This window comes from Neofelis nebulosa, chromosome 4 (assembly GCF_028018385.1).
Source record: "Neofelis nebulosa isolate mNeoNeb1 chromosome 4, mNeoNeb1.pri, whole genome shotgun sequence".
NCBI classification, from domain to species: domain Eukaryota; kingdom Metazoa; phylum Chordata; class Mammalia; order Carnivora; family Felidae; genus Neofelis; species Neofelis nebulosa.
Genome location: NC_080785.1, coordinates 104370242 through 104389448, shown reverse-complemented (window position 1 = coordinate 104389448; position 19207 = coordinate 104370242). Strand labels below are relative to the sequence as shown.

The 19207-nt window shown below is 53.6% G+C and overlaps 1 protein-coding gene across 8 annotated transcripts in view; it reads right to left on the bottom strand.

The window, feature by feature from the left end:
- Positions 1 to 232: 232 nt before the first annotated feature.
- The window catches only part of GRB10 (growth factor receptor bound protein 10), a 183395-nt gene continuing 164420 nt past the window's right edge, over positions 233 to 19207 (bottom strand). For all 8 annotated transcript variants that reach the window (XM_058725536.1, XM_058725535.1, XM_058725529.1 and 5 more), the window contains 8 exons: positions 18334 to 18444; positions 15985 to 16083; positions 13775 to 13852; positions 12815 to 12931; positions 11791 to 11857; positions 11485 to 11572; positions 5466 to 5559; positions 233 to 3177 (listed from right to left, as the gene is read on the bottom strand). In XM_058725536.1, the coding sequence (XP_058581519.1) occupies positions 3031 to 3177; positions 5466 to 5559; positions 11485 to 11572; positions 11791 to 11857; positions 12815 to 12931; positions 13775 to 13852; positions 15985 to 16083; positions 18334 to 18444 (801 nt within the window). In that variant the 3' untranslated portion in view covers positions 233 to 3030. The remainder of the gene's footprint in view (positions 3178 to 5465; positions 5560 to 11484; positions 11573 to 11790; positions 11858 to 12814; positions 12932 to 13774; positions 13853 to 15984; positions 16084 to 18333; positions 18445 to 19207) is intronic.

Genomic DNA, 19207 nt, shown 5'->3' with positions numbered 1-19207 from the left:
AGGATCCTGGCACCAACACGGAGGCACCTGGCCTGTGTCACCGGAGTCCAGAGTCTCTCAACAGGGCCATGCGGGCTCATGCGTCACACGTCAATTCCTTTCCAACTCGTGTTTGACCAGCGCCAAGAAACACACTGCTGGTAGTCTATGTGATTTCCAAAGGTTTTTAGGGGCTTCCCAGCTGGAGGGTTTCAAAACACAGAAACAGACACACGAGCCGTGGAAAATGAAGAACGCTACAGTAATGTTTATTTCTAATTACAAGAAACAGAACGTCAAGTCCCTTATTTGTACAAAAATACCTGAACGTTTACAATTAGGTTCACAAGCCGCAGAGCTATGTACAGAAAGGAGCAAAGCACGTGGAATAAAGGTTTTGTCCCTGAACCCTTTCTGCATTCCCTGAAAATGTTTACAGGTCAGACCACTGCTTGTGCTGTGACATCACCATCCACCTCGAGCAGGTCCCGCCCCGCAAAGGTGAGTCTCTTGGTCAAACCGTCAGGTATTAAGTGCAGAAAAGAGAGGACCAAACAGCTAGACTGAGGCACGTATTTCTTCACGGTTTAGCGAACAAAACAACATTCTAGAACTTAACGACCGAAGGGAACAGAGCTCACCCATGAACCTTGAATCCCCGAGGCATTTGGTATTTCCTTCCCAAGAAAGTCCAGGTTGCTATGTGGGGTTTTCGACTTCGGAGAGGAAAATCACAGGCAGAGAGATTAAAAAGTCAACAGGCTCTAAAATGACCCTGAGCTGTCCCGTTTACATTCATGTCATCTAAATATAAAAATAAAAGTTGAACGTCCTTCAGCCCCTGAGTGGCCGGGCCGGACGCCCACATCCTTGAGGGACCGGCTGCTTTCGGGGGGGGGAACTCCCAGCCACCAGGCCCAGCAGTGAGACAGCTGCAGACTGGGGGGTGGGGGTCCCACCCTCCAGCACTTGACCGCGGCCAAGGAGGTCCAAAAGACTACGTCAAACCAGCGACACACAGACTGTGCATCAGAGGCCAGCTTTTGTCTTCCTTTTACATAAAAGGCAGGTTTATAAATACAAAATGCTGTGGATGCTGTCTATCGGAGAGGGCCGTGAGAGTCTCGTCTTACTGGTCTATGTAGAGAGAAAAAAAAAAAGGAAAAAGAAATCAGAACTTTTTTAAGGTTCAGCTTCCAACCGGTGAAAAGAAAAATGTCGAACGGTGCGAATAAAGAGCCGATCCAAGGTGAAGGGCCCCGGAAGCTCGCCGCCAGGTAGGACTTGAGAATTACCTACTTGTCAATAGTCTGAAAGACAGAAGTGGCTACAGAAAGAAGAGAACGCAGCTGAGCGCTTATGGTTCAAAACGTTTTACCACAAAGTCTGTATTTGTGTAAGTAGACGTTTCATGGAAGACGAGTAGAGTGAGACCTGTAAAGCGAAATACAGTGTTTCTAAACCCTAGAGTTCCTTCGAGGGCATCTGTGTCACTGAAGCCGGCCACATGTGTCCCACACCATGGGCACATTCCTCCAGGGGCATGGTGCTGGGTCAGGGCCAGGCCACCTAGTGGCTGGTACCCATCCAGAGGACCAGTCACGTGTGGTGACTGATCTCAGAAAAGAGGACCATTTTCACCACACTAGTCTGTACGCCTGTCAAGGAAGACCTTTCTGCTCTGCAGAGACCAAAGGAAAGGACACGGCCACTCTCACACCTGGTGACTCTGCTAAGGGGCGTGCGGAGGGACACTCCAGCCCCCTGCCCCCCGTGGGACTCAGCCCCCTAGAGAGGTAAACAGGGTGCGTTGATAAGACTTTTCAATGCCTATGACTGCTGTGAGGTACTTCTGAACGCCAGCCGTCTGAGGGGGAGCCCCCGCGTGCACCGGCTCAAGGGGGTTTTCAGCAGAATGGAGGCTATGGAGCGAAGACCTTTAAATGCCAGGCTGCAGACATGCCCTTTCCAATGTTTCCGTCTTTATCACCATGGAAACCCCCCCGGCCACAGCGGGAAGTCAACCAAGTGCCATTTTCCTTTTAGATCCTTCAACCCCCGGAGGGACAAGAGCCAGGAAGGGACCCAGCCACGGTGGGGGGGGGGGGGGGGGGTGAAGAGTAAGGCAGCGATCGCCCTAGAACAGGCTGAAAGGGGGCCCCCCAGCGGCTGGCCCTGGGTGCCCGGTGTGTCCCAGGGACGCTCCCCGCGTCCAGCTAAGGGGCCAGCTGCCGTGTTGTGGAACAGAGCATTTTCCAAAACAAACAAACAAACAAACAAACAAACAACCCAGGTCTCCTGAACTGTGGAGGATAGGACACACAGGTAACAGGTGTGCAGGACATCTGTGCATAGGGGAATGATCGACAGACGTGGTTGCCTGGGTCCACAAAACGTGCCAAATGCCTACCACAGGTGACACCTTTTATTTATTTTTAAAAAAGCTCTTCAAGTATTCTGGGAGGGGCTGGGGGTGGTTTGTGACCTGGGAGCCGAATCCGCCTCCGGCAACTGCACAGGGCCGGCACCACCCTCCGGCAACAACCGGCGGTGGGGGGCCCCCCCGCAGCCAGTCTCTGGAGCCTGCACACTGGACGCCACACCCCCTCTGACAGAGGCCGAGTACAATATTGAAAACAAAGAAGGAGTGCAAAAAGTGATCGATACAAAAAAAAGTAAACATATCAGTTTTAATTGTCAAGATTATTCCAGGGCAAGAGTTCACTTCCAATTACTCGTCTCCGGTTCTGGTTCCGACGTGGCCCAGCCGAGACCATCGCTCCGGTTTTCACTCCCACCTGCACCTGCTCTCCGGCGCCTCCCTGATCTCGCCGGTGCGGAGGGAGACGCTCCTGCCGGCTCCGCAGCAGCAAATCACCGTCCAGTCCAGCGACCGGTCCATCCCGGGCGGCCGGCCCCGACGGACCCACCCCCCCACCCCCCGCCCTCCCCAGGGTGCAGAACAACAGACGTGTGCTCTTCGCGACGTACATCCCCTTCCCTCGTTCCAGTGTCAGCTTCCTCCAGGCTCCGCCGAGAGTCAGTGTGAGGTCATAAGGCCACGCGGATGCAGTGGTGCCTCAGTTTGCAAGGCAGGACTCCTTTGTTGAGCTGGTAGAAGTCCACGAGCTGGATCAGGTCGGAGAACTTGGTGTTCCCGTCGTCAAGGCTGAAGTAGATCTGCCCATCATCCTCGCACTACGGGGACATGAGAACACTCACCACGTTAGCGGCCGCCCCTCGGGGAACGAGGCGGCGCGAGTGTGGGGTCACCGCAAGGTGTCGCTGGTAAGAGCAGCTGCGGAAAGTGCCTCCCCAGCCCCCCGCGTGTTTGGTGGCTATTTTTTATCAAGGTGGGGGGTGGGGGGGCACTCCGCGGTCCCTCCCACAGCGAACGACTTTCCTGACGCCAGGTTGAACTCTGCGAAGGTGACATTCAAGGACTGCAGAGCTCTGGGGCGCCTGGGGGGGGGGGGGGGCTCAGTGGGTTAGGCTCCCACTCTTGATTTCAGCTCAGGTCATGATCTCTCAGTTGGGGAGTTTGAGCCCCCAGTCGGGCTCTGTGCTAACCATGCAGACCCCGCTCGGGATTCTCTCTCTCTCTCTCTCTCAATAAATAAACATTTTTTTAAAAAAAGGCTGCAAGCGCTGTCATCCTCATGGAGCAAACTGGCTTGAAATGTCTCAGTGGTAAACCCAGAACCTCTTCTTGACTCCAAAATACTGCTGGATGCACAACACACCCCGTTTTCAAGCACAGGGGCTGCAGTCTTGTTGCTCTAAGTCTCAAGCTACCCTGATAACTTCTAGAATTTGGGGTTCTTTGGGCGAACGGCATTACCCACTCTGCCTACCCGTAAGATACGTTTTCACTCGATTTTCGATCTCAGGCAAAGAGAACGAGAACGTCTGTGTCCACGACAGGAGGCAGCGGTAAACAGAACGAACCATGGACGAAGCACTTCTCCTTGGCTGACGACTCCCAGGTTTGCACAGAATGCTTTATGGACTTGGGGAAGCCTGGCCTCAGAGCCAGACCCGGTCCCTTCCTCCCACTGGGGTCCAGGGCGAGCCGCTGGCAGCCCTCGGGCTCTCCTTGTCCTTATTTGTAGAATGAAGGCATCGAAACACAGCCAGAGGCGAGGGCACCACAGGACGTGCCCGGCCGGTGGCTTGCTCAGATCCACAAAAGCTACCCAGACAGCCCAGACCTTCTCCAGCCCACGTTTCCTGCCTCTGTGTGACTCCTGGGATGCCAAAATCCTAGGCTCAGGCAAGCTTCGGAAACACCAGGCTCAACAATGTGAAACAGATGCATTCGGTTATGTCGAGCCTTCTAGAACTTTCCGTGGCCGCCAGACTATGAATCCCTGACAGGAAAAGATGTCATCCCCCTCTTTCGGCAGAATATTTCCTGCGTTTGGGCCCCGCAGGAAACATTTCAGGAACGTTACTACCACCTGCAGAATCTATCACTTAATTATGCAAAACACCTAATGTCAGTTTTGCATATAGTATCCCCAACTGAATGGTGGCTTCATGGAGGTGCAGACAGCCATCTCCCACAGAAGCGCTCAGTCATGAACTAGAATCTGAACTTTGGAACACCAAAGAGAGACAGAACTTAACGCTTGAAAAATCTAACAAAAATTTTCTTTAAAAAAATGGTGCTGACTGATGTATTTGGTAATGATGTTTTCAGAGCTGTTCAAAGGTAGACTCTTTTTTTGTTTCTTTTTAATGTTTATTTATTTTTGAGAGAGAGAGAGAGAGAGAGAGAGAGAGAGAGAGAGAGAGAGAGATGGAGAGTGAGCGGGGAGGAGCAGAAAGGGAGACACAGAATCTGAAGCAGGCTCCAGGCTCTGAACTGTCAGCACAGAGCCTGACGCGGGGCTCGAACTCACCAACCATAAATCGTGACCTGAGCCAAAGTTGGATGCTTAACCAACTGAGCCACCGAAGTGCTCCTGTTTTCTGATCCAAGGACCGAGTGAAAGTGCAATGCAACTTCTCGTTGGGGGCCATGTGACCACGGGTCAGTGTTTGTACAACTTTCTTGGGTCACCAGGTACACACTAGCATAGATCAGACCAATCCTCAGATTCGAGTGGCGGAGAGTCAAACCTACCGTGAAAACCCTGTCTTGTGCCATACATGCCCCGGCGCCAGGCTCCCCGGCTCAAGGCTCTGTCATACGTCCACCCGCCACCTGACCTCGCTCTTCCCCATTGGTGCCGAGTCAGCTACAACGCGGGTGGGCCTCAGTGCAACGCCGCCATTTTAAATATTATTTCTGCGGAAATGCCGTCCCCAATGTCAGACACCAGGCCTCTCCAGAGACTCTTGCAAGTATCCCTCTTGTGAGCTTGGGCCTGTCTGATGCCTGACGATCTGCAGTTTGGTTCGTTTGGAATTTGAAAATTCAGGAAGCACGGACCCAGAAAACGGACAAAAACGAGGCTTGGTGTGATGTGACCGATACTTACAGGAAGGATCTGGAAATTTTTAATTTTCTGATGATGACACAGCGTGAGCACAAAAGCCTTTGGATTGCTCTGGCTGTCTCGGAGGAGAAAAAGCCTGGGAATGGAAAAAGATCAGCTGATGGTAAATTTTTAAAATGCAGACTTTTTAGACGCGTAGGTATATGTGTGCACCTGTGCATACACATATACACACACTCACACATTTCCCTGCTCCTGCTGCTAAGACAGGCTTGCAGCCACGATGCCTTAGTATCCGGGTGGCCTGCGGTGGCTGCAGGGACCTCGCATCCAGCCTGGTTTCTGAATATCACCCTGCACTGAAAGGACCCAGAGCTCCTTGGAGATGCAGTGGACTCTAAGGCCACGGCAGGGAAAGAATATGACGTAGCTGGAACATTTTGTGCCGGAAAGTAATACGTTCAAAGGGTCATGATCCAGGAGGCAGCATCAGAGGTTAAGTATCAGAAGTGACAGGTTATAACCCAGAGGATAAAACAGGAATCCGTGAGTATATACAGATATTACAAATAAACAGACGACGAAATTAACAGCGGAGAGGAGAAAGCCCTTCCTGAGAGCAGAAAGGAAGCTAACTAGGTCAGGAACGATGGGTTAGAAACCGTCTAGCAGGTTACCACCGATCAAGATGATTGTTAATGGGAGTGAACATCAGCAGATGAAAATTGGTGAAAAACAGTCTTTTCAGTCTCAAACCATCATCCCCTTAATACGTATTTATTACAAAGGGAAACACAGTGACCGTCCGTCAGAGAAACCCGGTCAATACCGTCACCACCAAGCATCTGAGGCACCTGCACCGGGAATGAGACAATCCTCCTGACTGTGCACCACCAGTGACTCGATGTCCCTTCCTGCAAAGTGGTGACCAGCTGAACCCCGAGCGACCAGACGTGTTCAAGCCAAGGGGCACTCTGCAATTCCTGGCTTCTTCCCAGACCAAGTGTCGACAAAGGACAGAAAGGCTAAAGAGATACACCGTGTAGGGAGTGTTTAGAATTAAGGGTTTTTTTCTTTTCCCACAAAGGATGTAATCAGAACCACTAGGAAAAGTTGGAATAAGCGTGCATATTGGATACCAGAACCACACGGATGTTTACTTCCTAATTTTTTTTAATTTTTAAAAAAATGTTTATTTTTTAGAGAGAGACAGAGCATGAGCAGGGGACGGGGGGAGAGAGAGAGAGGGAGACACAGAACTGGAAGCAGGCTCCAGGCTCCGAGCAGTCAGCGCAGAGCCCGACGCGGGGCTAGAACTCACGAACTGAGAGATCATGACCTGAGCCGACGTCGGACGCTTAACCGACTGAGCCACCCAGATGCCCCTAGTTCCTGGTTTTTCTAACGGTACTCTGGTTATGTAATAAGACAAGTCCTTGTTCTTAGAAATTTCCTACTGGGATAAGTAGGAGACAAGGGACATCATGCTGTAACTTACTCCCAAATGGTTCAGACAAAAAAAGGAGGAGGGAGGGGAGGAGAGAGACTATGATAAACCAAACGGGCCACCGTGTAGACGGCTGGGAAATCTGAGAAAATGCGTACAGGAATTCATTACGTTCCTCTGGCAACTTTTCCACGATTTGGAATTTATTTCAAGATAAAAAAAAAAACAAACACATACAAATCAGAAAAGCACAAAGAAGGACTGGTCTTTGCTTTCACATGAGCACACCTGGCATGGCTGCAAAGACCGTTAACGCACCTGAGAAAGGAAGAGAAAAATGTCCCAACGCCAGCATCCAAGCGACACAGACCTAAGCCTGCTTTTCAAAGGTATTAAAACCAAACTCTGAGTCACCACTGAAGCCATCATCAGACTGAAATGTTAAGATGGAAAGCAGCTAACTAGACTGGAAAGTCCTGTATCAAAGAGGCCAAGAAGGGGCGCCTGGGGGGCTTAGTCGGTTAAGCGACTCTTAATTTCGGTTCAAGGTCATGATCCCAGGGTCGTGGGATCCAGCCCTGCGTCGGGCTCTGTGTTCACAGTGCAGAGCCTGCTTGGGATATTCTCTCTCTCTCTCTCTCTCTCTCTCTCTCTCTCCCTCTCTGCCCCTCTCCTGGTGGTGTTTTCTCTCTCTCAAAAATTAGTATTTTTTTAAAGAAGCAAGTAAATGTTTTATTTTACTACGGGTCTTCTCAGAGCCTTTAAAATGGGAACATTCAGGGGCGCCTGGGTGGCGCAGTCGGTTAAGCGTCCGACTTCAGCCAGGTCACGATCTCGCGGTCCGTGAGTTCGAGCCCCGCGTCAGGCTCTGGGCTGATGGCTCGGAGCCTGGAGCCTGTTTCCGATTCTGTGTCTCCCTCTCTCTCTGCCCCTCCCCCGTTCATGCTCTGTCTCTCTCTGTCCCAAAAATAAATAAAAAATGTTGAAAAATTTTTAAAAAAAAAAAAATGGGAACATTCACTGTGAGCGCCTGGGGGCTCCAGCTCAGTTTTCCAGCCTTACGGGGACCACATAACGCTGTGTTCTAGAATTTCCAGAAGGCATGTTCTTCAGAACACCATCTGGGAGACGCCAGCCAGAGCTGCGTCCCACGACTCAAGGGGTGGGCAGGGGGGGACGGTGCTAAGAATCGCAGGACCCACGTGGGGTGTGGGCGTCACACAGCACCTCGAGGGGGCCAGGGGGCCTACCCCCTCCCCTGGGCAGAACCGCACACCCGGTTCTTTGTCTACGTCAAAGATCTGCCTTCGGGGTGATTTTGTTCCAAAGAATCCATCCTTCCGGAGAAGCCCAGGAGCTTCTAGGGCTCCAGGCTGTCTGACAGGGAAAGCTCAGTGTCTCTGTCACCTTAGTTAGCTCCCTGTCACTTCATGGCCCCAGAGTAGCCAGGGGAATGGGCACTGTCCCACTGCCTGTGTTTGGGCTCGACCCGGGGAAATCCTGAGGCGACCCCAAAGGCTTGGGTTTTACAGGTCATGCCCAACAGCCACCTGCCGGCAGTGATTACTAACTCAGAGCCTGTGGGCTGAAGAGCGCGTGGCTTGGGAGTCCGCAAGATTCCCAGACCTGCCATGGATCAGCTCCATGACGCCCGTCCCGCAGCCCCGACAAGGAGACTGGCCGCTGGGAAAATGGACCCGCGCACGACAGCGCACGGCCCGCGGGAGGCCGAGGGGACAGTGATCACCACCAGCAAACCCCAGACCCTGCGTAAAGACAGGCCGCGGGGAAGACTGTGTGTCACGACACGCGGCTGGGTCAGGAAGTCTTGAATGCAGCACAGAGAGGAACGTGGTGAGGACGAGGTACAGGGGGGAGCCCCTTCAGATGTGCTCACCAGTGCGCTCGTGGAGACCCAGGAGCTAGCGGGCTGTGCCAGGGCCTGACCGTGATCGGGGTCACAGCACGGTCACAGTCACTGCACACATGGACTCATTCAGCCCCAATGGTGACCCTGTCAACGTCCTCATTTCTTTCTTTTTTTTCTTTGAGAAAGAGGAGGAGAGAATGTGAGCAGGGGAGGGGAAGAGGGAGAGAGAGAAGCCCCAGCAGGCCCCACACTGTGAGGCAGGGCTCAATCCCACGACCCCGGGCTCATGACCTGAGCTGACACCAAGAGGCGGACGCTCAACCGACTGAGCCGCCCGGGCGCCCCTGTCCTCACTTCATGATGTGGAAAGTGGGACACAGAGAAGTCAGCAGGTTCCCCAGGGTCACACAGCTAGCAGAAGCCACGGACGAACCTTGGCTTCCAGGATTGACAGGGGCACTGGTCAAATCTGAGGAGGTGTAAACAGATATTCCTCCGTGGCTGGCGAGTACTGCTAGGGCTCTGAACAGTGCTGCATGAGCCCCGGGACGGGACCCCTCTCTCTGCCCTGGGGGAAGGGAAAGCTACAAAGAACTCAAATCTGGACAAAGAAGTTTCCTTCCGCCAGTGGAGGAGTGGGGTACAGACAGAGGGAGGTGGAGACAGGGGGCTGTGGAGGGGTAGGGGTGGGGAGGGTCGGGGACAGAGCCAGAGATGCTGCAGGAAATGACATGAGCCACCAGGGGTATTTTAGCAGAGGGGAAGACACAGGTAGGTTTGCCCCTGGAAAGATCCTTCTCCAGGTTGTGGGGTGGGCTGTGGGCAGAGGGGAAGGGGGCAGGGAGCTCGCCCTCTGCAGGAGTCTGCGGGTTGGTGGGGCGTGAGAGCGCGTGCATACACCTGCCCACGCATACATACGCGGACACAAGCACGTGCACACACATATACACACGTACACATTTTGTGTATCTGGGTGCACAGGAACACACGTGCATATAGACACATACATACACATGCACATACACGTGCATTCACACACACAGGTACACACACACACATGACCGCACAAGGGCATATAGATGCACACAAACATATAGGTACACACACATGTGCATTCAGACACAGGTACCCACATACACACAGCCATACAAGGGCATACAGACACACACACACATATATGCACATACACACGTGCATTCACACACACAGGTATAAACACACACACACACACTACCACACAAGGGCATATAGATACATACATGTACACACACGTGCATTCACGTGCTGTTCCATCTACTGCGCGACAGGGAACAAGGGAGACAGAAGAGGGTATTCGAGGAACCACAAGTGCACGGCTAGCAACCCACCCGCTCCTCCCACACACAGACACGCAAGAAAGAGCCACAGTAGAAAAGCAGAGGGAGACGGTGGTATCTGAGGAGACCCAGAAGATCTAGCAACCAAAGGCAATTTGTTGGTCCTGATTTGAACCAGCTCAATGTAGAGGATTTTTTTTTTTTTTTTTTTTTTTTGGCAACAATTAGGGTAGTTTGAACACAGATTGGATTTTAGATATTAAGGAATTCTTGTTTATTGCATTAAGGGTAACAATGATTTTGCGGCTGTGTCAAAAGACAGAGGTCTTTATTTTTTAGAGACACACTAACTACGTTTACTGGTAAAAATGTGGAATGTCTGGGATTTTAATTTTAAAATATTCTAGAAGGACCCAGGGAGGAGGAGTGGAGGAGAAACCAACAATGGTGGGAAGGGAAACAGACAAACTGAAATTAGCGAACTGATAAAACCAGCAATGATTAAGTGGGGGCTCATTATACTCTTCTCCCTTGGGTAACTTTTTAAAATTCCCATAATTAAACTTGTAAAAGATGAAAGGCAGGGAAACCAGAGCCATGCTGAGCAAGACTTGGGGGGGGGGGTGCCACGGCCGATGGGATATTAGCCCTTAAAAGTACTTGTGCACTGGGGTTTGACCTCTCGTACTCCCGGGACCCCTGTGACGGCTCCAGTGTGAGTGACCTCAGGATAACCCATTGGCACACGTGCCCATCTCCCCATCCAGTAGCAACACCCACCCCCCGCGGGCTGGCCCACGTGAGGACAGGCTCCACCGACTCCCTCCGTGAGCTCGAAGACACCAAAGTCTGTGGCTGTTTGTTCTCGGCACAAGCTGGCTGATAAAATGCACACACTGAAAGGGGTGGGCAAAACTATTTTTCTTCCACTGCCACTGCTTTATTAGTGAAAAATAACTGGCTTGTGGGATGCCTGGGTGGCTCAGACAGTCGAGCGTCTGACTCTTGGTTTCAACTCACATCACGATCTCATGGTTCCGCGAGATCGAGTCCCGACACCGGGCTCTTGTGCTGATGGCGTAGGTCCTGCTTGGGATTCCCTCTCTCCTCTCTCTCTGCCCTTCCCCTGCTCACATGCTTTCTCTCAAAATACCTACCCCCCCGCCCCCCCAAAAAATAGTAACTGGCCGTGTTCTCTGTATTTCCGCCAAGAGGCAGAACTTGGTAATGGATGGGCGGACAGGATGGGCTGCGATCCTCCCTCTGCCACACTCACTGGCTGTGCCCGGCCCGACGCACACTGACCCTGAGCCACACCTCCTCTTTCACAGGAGGCTGTAAGGACTGCCCACCACCCCGATCTCTGAGAATACATGCTCTCACAATGAAACCTCAGCAGATGCCCGCTCCCGGACGGCACCTCCTTACCCGTCCACCAGCCCCTGCTGCTTAATGATCCTGTGTGACTCCTCCCTGGAGATGTGGCCGTGAAACCAGTGCTGTGTCCGATGAATCACTGTGGGAGGGAAGACAGAGGAGGGGAGGGTCCTGGCCCGTCCACAGAATGGCTCCCGTGAAGGCACAGCGCACTCGTGATCGGCGGGGGGCCCGATGCCCACAGCTGCACCACTCATGGTGCCCGTGGGGCCTGGAGGCTTGGAGAAGCTTGGGGGGTGGAGGTGGGGGAATGGGAGCTTTACGAGGAAAAGTCCCAGGCTGGCATGCTGTGCTTACCCGTACTCAGGGTGGACGGCTGGAGGGGGCTTTGGCTGCTGAGGATATTCATCCGTGTGCTCCGTTTCTGCAGAAGAAATGCCCGTGTTAGCACTAAGACAGTGGACGGATGCAGCCCACCAGCCACCGAGGACACATACCTGGGGCGGGGAAGGATGACCACGGAGCAACAGCCACCTGCCACCCTCCGTGTCTGACCACTGTTGTTTTGTTTTTAATGTCTTTTATTCATTTTTGAGGGAGAGAGTGGGAGTGTGGGAGGGGCAGAGGATCTGAAGCGGGCTCTGGGCTGCCAGCACAGCCCGACACAGGGCTTGAACCCACAAACTGTGAGATCATGACCTGAGCTGAAGTCGCTCAACCGACGGAGACACCCAAGCAACCCCTGACCACGGTTTTAAAAACAGAAGCATCCCGGGGGATTCGGAAGGCACACGCAGTGAAATTCCTGGTAAGTTTTGGGAAAAAAAAGCCTGAGCCACTGAACTCAGGCAGGCCTGGAAACACGGGCTCCAGAAAGTTCTCCACACGCTCTGAAGCTCAGGTTCACGGAACTTTCTGAGCCAGAGCGGTGGGTTCATGGTTCACATGTTGTGTGTAAATCTTAGAAAGTCTGCAGTCAGGGTGATGTTCTGATTTCTGGAAGTCAGAACGTGAGCCTTCAAGGGAGGAGACCGTCCGGGCCCATGAAGCTGGTTAGTTGCCGAGCCACGATGTGCAACATCTGTCGGCCTCATCAGGGTGGGCTCCGTGCTGCCCACACATGGCCACAGACCGCCCACCAGCAAGAGCAGCTCCGAGCGGGACCCAAGAGGTCACAGGGCTCTGCTCCTGTCCCGCGCCTCCTCCGGGAGCCAGTGGGGCGCATGGACGCTGGGGACACGGAGGAGACCCCACGCGCCAACTGCTTCCCCCCATCTGAGCCTCAGAGGCCGCCCTCCCCTCCCCTGACGACACCCCCAGAGAGGATCACTCTTTGGGGAGACCAGCGGGGGGTGCCACGCACGAGGGGGCCTGCCCTTACCCTCCAGGCGTGGCCTTCCTCCAGGGCTGCACTCTGGGCTTCGGCCGGGTTCTCGATCACTCTTCCTGTTTGCCCGGAAAAATCCATGGCCACGAGGGAGTTCTCAGAGACGCTGCGCTGGAAGGAAAGGGCAAGTTCCTACGACGTAGGGAAGGAGGCCTCAGCCGCACATGGGAACACAACACTGTCCTAAAGGTGGCCAGGAAAGGGTGATGGCAATGTCCCACCTCCCCACTCCAGGGTTCGGAAGTGGGGCGCACTCTGGAGCTAAGGATGGCTTTGGTTTCTCTTGAGGAGAAGGAGAAACGCTCCAGTCCCTTGTGGCCTCTAATGCCGCTGGTGAGGCTGCGGGTGCCGAAGGGCTTGGACTGTGGGGTCCCTCACAGGTGACCTGCCCGGGCCAGGACACATCAAGGGGTGGGAATGCCGTGGGGAGCTCAGCCCTCACCAGACACCAAGTCCTGATTCAGGGTGAGGCGCGGACCCCCCTGTGACCTACGACGTCTCCCAGGCACGGACTTGAAGGAGCTTTAAGATTGGGTTTGGAGAGGACCAAGTCGTTCCTGCACTTTGGGAAGTGGAGTATGTCCCGGGAACAAGGACGTTCACGATGATCTCTAGGTTCCCACCAGGGAAGGTTCTCGCGTAACGGTCTACAGCACCCACGGGCGCCACGGCTGAACAGGGGTGAGAGCCGGACATTGCCGGTGACAGTCTCTGACCACTTGAACAGAGTCACCTCCCTGAATAGGCTTCAGGGGCATGCAGGATGGTGGAGGGGCGGGGGGTCGGTCCCCAGCAGTCACGCTGCTGAGAAGACAAGATCCGCCTCCAGGGCAAGGGAATGGGTAGTGTAGACCAGCTTCCCTGAGATGCACGAGCTCATTCTGAAGCTTTTCCAAGCAACCTCGCCTGAAACCATCTGGGTACAAAGCACTGTGATGCCTTCCAGAGACTCACCACTGGCGTTGAGAAGGAGGGGAGCAGGGGCTTCCTCTGTGGCGGGATCCTGTAGTTCTGGTACAGGAGCATCCCGTACTGCGGAGGAAAGGCCAGAGTCGGTCACAGGGGCCGCGTGAGCCCCACAAGCCCCGGAACGTGGCAAACCCATGGTGGCGAAGGGCAGTGCTGAGCGGTGCCCCAGCCGCCTCTGTGAGCCGACGGACACATGTGCAATGCGGCACACTGCCTGGGTCCTGCGTGACTGTCACCACCACCCGCCCCCCACCCCCCAGATGCCAGTGGCTGACTGGCTTGCTCATGTTGTTGGGCAAGGGATAAGCAGGCAGTGACAATGTAATCAACTGAGAACAATGAACCCTACTGAATGCTGCTATGGGCCAAGTATGGTCCCAAAGGCTTTATGCTGCTGTCTCGTTCGAGACTCTCCTTTTTAGGGAATGTGTCCTCTGTCCCCGTCTGACAACAGATGTGAACAGGGAAGGGAGGCAAGTTGCTCAGGATCCTGGTAAAGTAAGGAATCTGCATTCGAAGGCACACAACCTGTTCCCAACGGCGTTCTTCCCAAGCACCAGGCTCACTGCCCGACCGGCTCGCTGGGTCACGCTGCCTGTGCCCTGGCGAGAAGCAGGGTCCCCCATGCTTGCGGCCGCCCAGCCTATGCTCCAGTTCCCCGCTCCCACCACACAGACAAGGAAAAGGAGTAGGTGAGGACAAGGCTACCAAGAGGGCTGCACTTCCCTTCTGTCTCCTGCAGGGTGGGTGACGCGTTCCCAGCTCCAACCCTACAGTGTGTCCTCGGTTCCAGAATAAAAGTGCCGGATAGGGGCGCCTGGGTGGCTCAGTCGGTTAAGCCTCCGACTCTCGATTTTGGCTCCGGTCATGACCTCGCAGTGCGTGAGATCGAGCTGCGCATCAGGCTCTGCGCTAACAGTGCAGAACCCGACTGGGATTCTCTCTCCCTCCCTCTCTCTCTGCCCTTCCCCTGCTCGCACTACCTTTCTCTCTCAAAATAAACTTTAAAAAATTAAAAAAATAAAAAAAAAATAATTGAGGAGTCTCCTCTGCCCCCCCCCCAACCAAATTTTTTTTTAATGGAGAAGACAGGCTGGCAGGACGAAGTGAAAATATTCAGTGGTGAACTTAAGCACAAATATTAATAATCGAAATGCTATGCTTCCCAACAAACACTCCAATGAGAACATGAAGATTACCAGAGGAGAAAGACAATCACGTTACGTTTGTAACAGAGACAAGCTCTAAGCGTAAGGACCCGGAAAGGCAGCAGAGACGAGGGGAAGAGAAAAGCCGTGTGAACACTAAGCAGAAAACACTGAGGTAGTGAGAATAACGTCATATGGGTCAGATTTTGAGGCAGGAAGTCCTGATGCAGATAATAAAGCATAATAATTCGGAAGGACCAAAGAATCAATATGAAGAAGGCGTAAATTACTCTGACACTGTCTGAGCTAATAACACGCACACGCGTGTACACGTGCATATGTGTTTCTCTAAACGGATACGTGTGTGCAGTGTGCATGTACATGTATGTACGTATTAGTTTTGAAGCCAGTAATTACACAAACGTGACAAACAGCAACTAAGCTAGAATTTAAGAGGCAGAGTTCTAGTCTGAAACACAGTTGAGAATGTTAAGCCTTAAAATCAATGATCTAAGGATCCCTTTCAAAACAGCATAAAAAGACCATGAAATTAAGGCCAAAGAAAGAAAATGTACATTCTCTCTCTTCAGGAGGCCCCAATACTGCTCGCAGTTCCAATAATTCGCTGGAACAACTTCTCTTTGACTTATAGATCTAACTAGTTTGTCTTTTTCTTATTGTTTTTTAATAATTAAAGAAAAAAATTTTTTTTTTAAGAAACACGTTTTTAACGTTTATTTAGTTTTGAGAGAAAGAGAGTGTGAGCGGGGAAGAGGCAGAGAGAGAGACACACAGAATCCAAAGCAGGCTCCAGGCTCCAGGCTCTGAGCTGTCAGCACAGAGCCCGACGTGGGGCTCGAACTTGTGGACTGCGAGATCATGACCTGAGCCAAAGTCACCAGTCAGACGCTGAGCTGACTGAGCCACGCAGGCGCCCTGGCTCCGACTTCTCGAACGTGAAGCCTCTGTGAGAAGCTTCGAGACCCTGTCCGGACAGACGTGCGGGCGCGCCGGGCTGCCGGGACGCCGGGAGGACTCGCCACGCACCTTGAGGAGCCTGCACGCCGTCATCCAGCAAGTTCTGCCCTGTTCGTCCTCGGCACACAGCAGCCGCAGCTCCTTCGTCTCGCTCCTGACTTTGTTGGGCTGAAGGAGGCAAGCGATGACCCGGTGAGCGATGACGCAGCGAGTGGGGAACGTGCCCGTGTGACGGGAGGGCTGTATGCACACGGTGGGCAGCGGCAGGAGGTGTCACCAGAGAGGACGCCTCCGCCTGGCCCCCCATCGCGCAGCTGAGGGCTCAGCCACCCTCCAACAGGGAGTCTCAGAGAACAGACATGGGACAGCAAATCTCCCAAGACAAGGCGGTGGCCGCAGGGACAAGGGGGCATCCTGTTCTGTGGAGGGAAGGCTGGATTTGACAGGAGAGTCCGGATAAAAAGATGTGCGGTGGCCTCCCCGGAACACCGAGGTGGCGGCCGAGGAAGTGCCCCTGCAGGGCTCAGCCAGCGAGGGGAGAAGCCCCCGAGGGCATATCTGAGTGGCCCCACGGGCAGCCCAGAGAGGGTGGTGTCACCCCAGAGAAGGGGACTGGGGTGGACGAGCGGCCTGGGATCAGCGGGGGGTCACCGTCACAGCTGCCACCGTGCAGGACGGCAAGTGCACCCACGCAGAGGCAGGGCTTACCTGGAGATGGGGGCAACCGCTGCAGGTGCAAGCCGGGGGGAAGGGAGGGGCACCAACCACCTGAGTTCCAATGCCCCCCCACCCCGCTGCAGCCCTCCCGGTGCCTCCCCCGCACCTCGGGCCCTAGGACTCCTACTACTTGCGACCCCAAGAAGCTTCACCGAGTGAAGCCGCAGCTGGTATTTTAGGGAGCAACGCGCCCCCTGCTCCCTGACCTCTCCTCGGGACGGCGTGGAAATCTGGCTCAGAGGTCAGCCTGGCCGGGGGACTCCAGGCACAGTCATGGCGACCGGACGTGAGCACCGGGGCTGGTGCAGGTACTACCTGTGAGCACCTGGGAAGATGCAGTAAGACGGAGGGGGACCCTAAGCACAGCACCCAGTGCACAGCGAGTGTGTGGGAAACAGTGCTACCATGACGATGACCAACATCGCCACCGCCTCACCAGGGGTGTGTGTGCATATGCACACGTATGCTCATGCCTGCATGTGTACTTGTGTGTGCACAGTATGTGTATATGTGGGCCCATGTATTTGCATGTGAATATTGTGTATGAGTGTGCATGTGTGTTTGTATGTGCATATACAGGTGTATGTACATGCATGTGTGTGTACGTGTATTTGTGCATGCACATGTACACGTGTGGGTGCATATATCTGTATTCATGTAGGTGTGCGTGTGTGTGCATATTGTGTATGAGTGTGCATGTGTGTTTCTCTGTGCATATACAGGTGTACGTATATGTATGTGTGTGCACGTCTGTTTGTGTTTGCACATATACACTTGTGTGTGCATGTATCTGTATTCACGTAGGTGTGTGTGCGTGTGCATAGTACATGTGTGCACGTGTGTGCCCATGTATTTGTGTGTGCATATTGTGTATGAGTGTGCATGTGTGTTTGTGTGTGCATACGTATATATACATATATGCATGTGTGTGCATCTGTATCGATGATAGGTGTGCATGTGTGTGCACATGTATTTGTGCATGCCTATGTACACGTGTGTGCATGTATCTGTATTCATGTAGGTGTGCATGTGTATTTGTGCGTACATATTGTGTACGACTGTGCATGTATGTGTGCGTATGTATGTGTACATATATACACGTGTGTGCATCTCTATATCGATGTAGGTGCGTGTGTGTGTGCATATGTATTGTGTGTGCATGTCTGTGTTCATGTAGGTGTGTGCATATGTGTATGTGCATCTGAGCGTATGTGTGTACCTCTGTGTGTTCCCACAGAGGTATGTGAGAGGTATATGTGAACATGTCCTCTCATACACAGTGTCCTCTCACACACATGTGCAGAGAGGCAGGGCAGGGCTGTGGGCACACATACCATCCTGGTGACTGGAAGCTCATACGGAAAGTGTTGGCTCACTCGGTACCCTGGAGGCCACCCAAGTGATGGGTGGCGGGTCACTAAGCCACTGAGCCCATTGACTCGCATTATCCATCATATTCCCTGCTTTTCTCTGAGCCGCTAGCTACCCAAGGATTGACACACCATAAGCACAGAGGGATGGATAAATTCACTGGGAAACTCTGTTTGTTAGAAAATAAACCAAAAACCCCCACCGCCAACGAAGGCATTTGTTGGCTAGTTCCCAAGTCTCCAGCGGGATGCCATCAGGGGGTGGCAGCCCCGGGACGGGACAGGGGTGCGGGGGTGTGGGGCGGGGCGGGGGGTGGGAGAGGCGGGCTACCTTTATGCAGAAGCCATAGTCCGTGGGGGCGCAGTACTGCTTCCTGCCGGCGATCAGGGAGAATATGCTGCTGTCCTCCAAGCCCGCCAGCAGCTGCAGGTGTCTGGGCTCCTGGGAAAAAAAGGGTGGTCAGGTTCACAGGGGAGAACGTCTCAGGCACGGCCAAGAGCAAACGTTCTCACGTGCTCCTCAATAGAGGGCAGGCTGCGCACGCTCTCAATGTGGCTCTTTCCCCTCTGCCGCTCTACAGACTGCAACCATCGTGTAAAGTAAGCGCTAAGTTAGGACCAAACCCACCTGGCCCTCGCCAAACAACCCCCCCCACCAACTTGGGGTCCCATCAGCCCCTCCCCCTCCTGTATTAGCACGTATTAGGTTGGCGGCTGTCATTATGGCCACCTTGGAGGCTAACTTCCAAACTATGGAAACTGAGGCAGCCTCTTCCGGGGACTCAGGCCGCTAAGGACACTCTGCTCCCAAGCCACAGAGGGGGCCGGGGCTGGCCAGCCAGGGGCACAGTGAAGGGGCGTTGTTGTCTGTGTTGTCGCCTGGTTTCTGAGGGAGACGAGTGGGCCAGGAGCTCGGAGTTCGCTTCACAAGTCAATACGAGCTTGGAGGGGCCTTGGGCACATTTTAAAGCAAAGCCGTGTCCACTGTGAACCCTGCTGGCCTGGTGTGACGGAGGCGGTGGTGGCTTTAAACCTCACCTTTGGGGCGCCCGGGTGGCTCAGTCAGTCAAGTGTCTGACACTTGATCTCGGCTCAGGTCACGATCTCATGGTTTGTGAGTTTGGGCCCCGCACCGGGCTCTGCTTGGGATTCTCTCTCTCTCTCTCTCTCTCTCTCTCTCTCTCTCTCTCTCTCTCTGCCCCTTG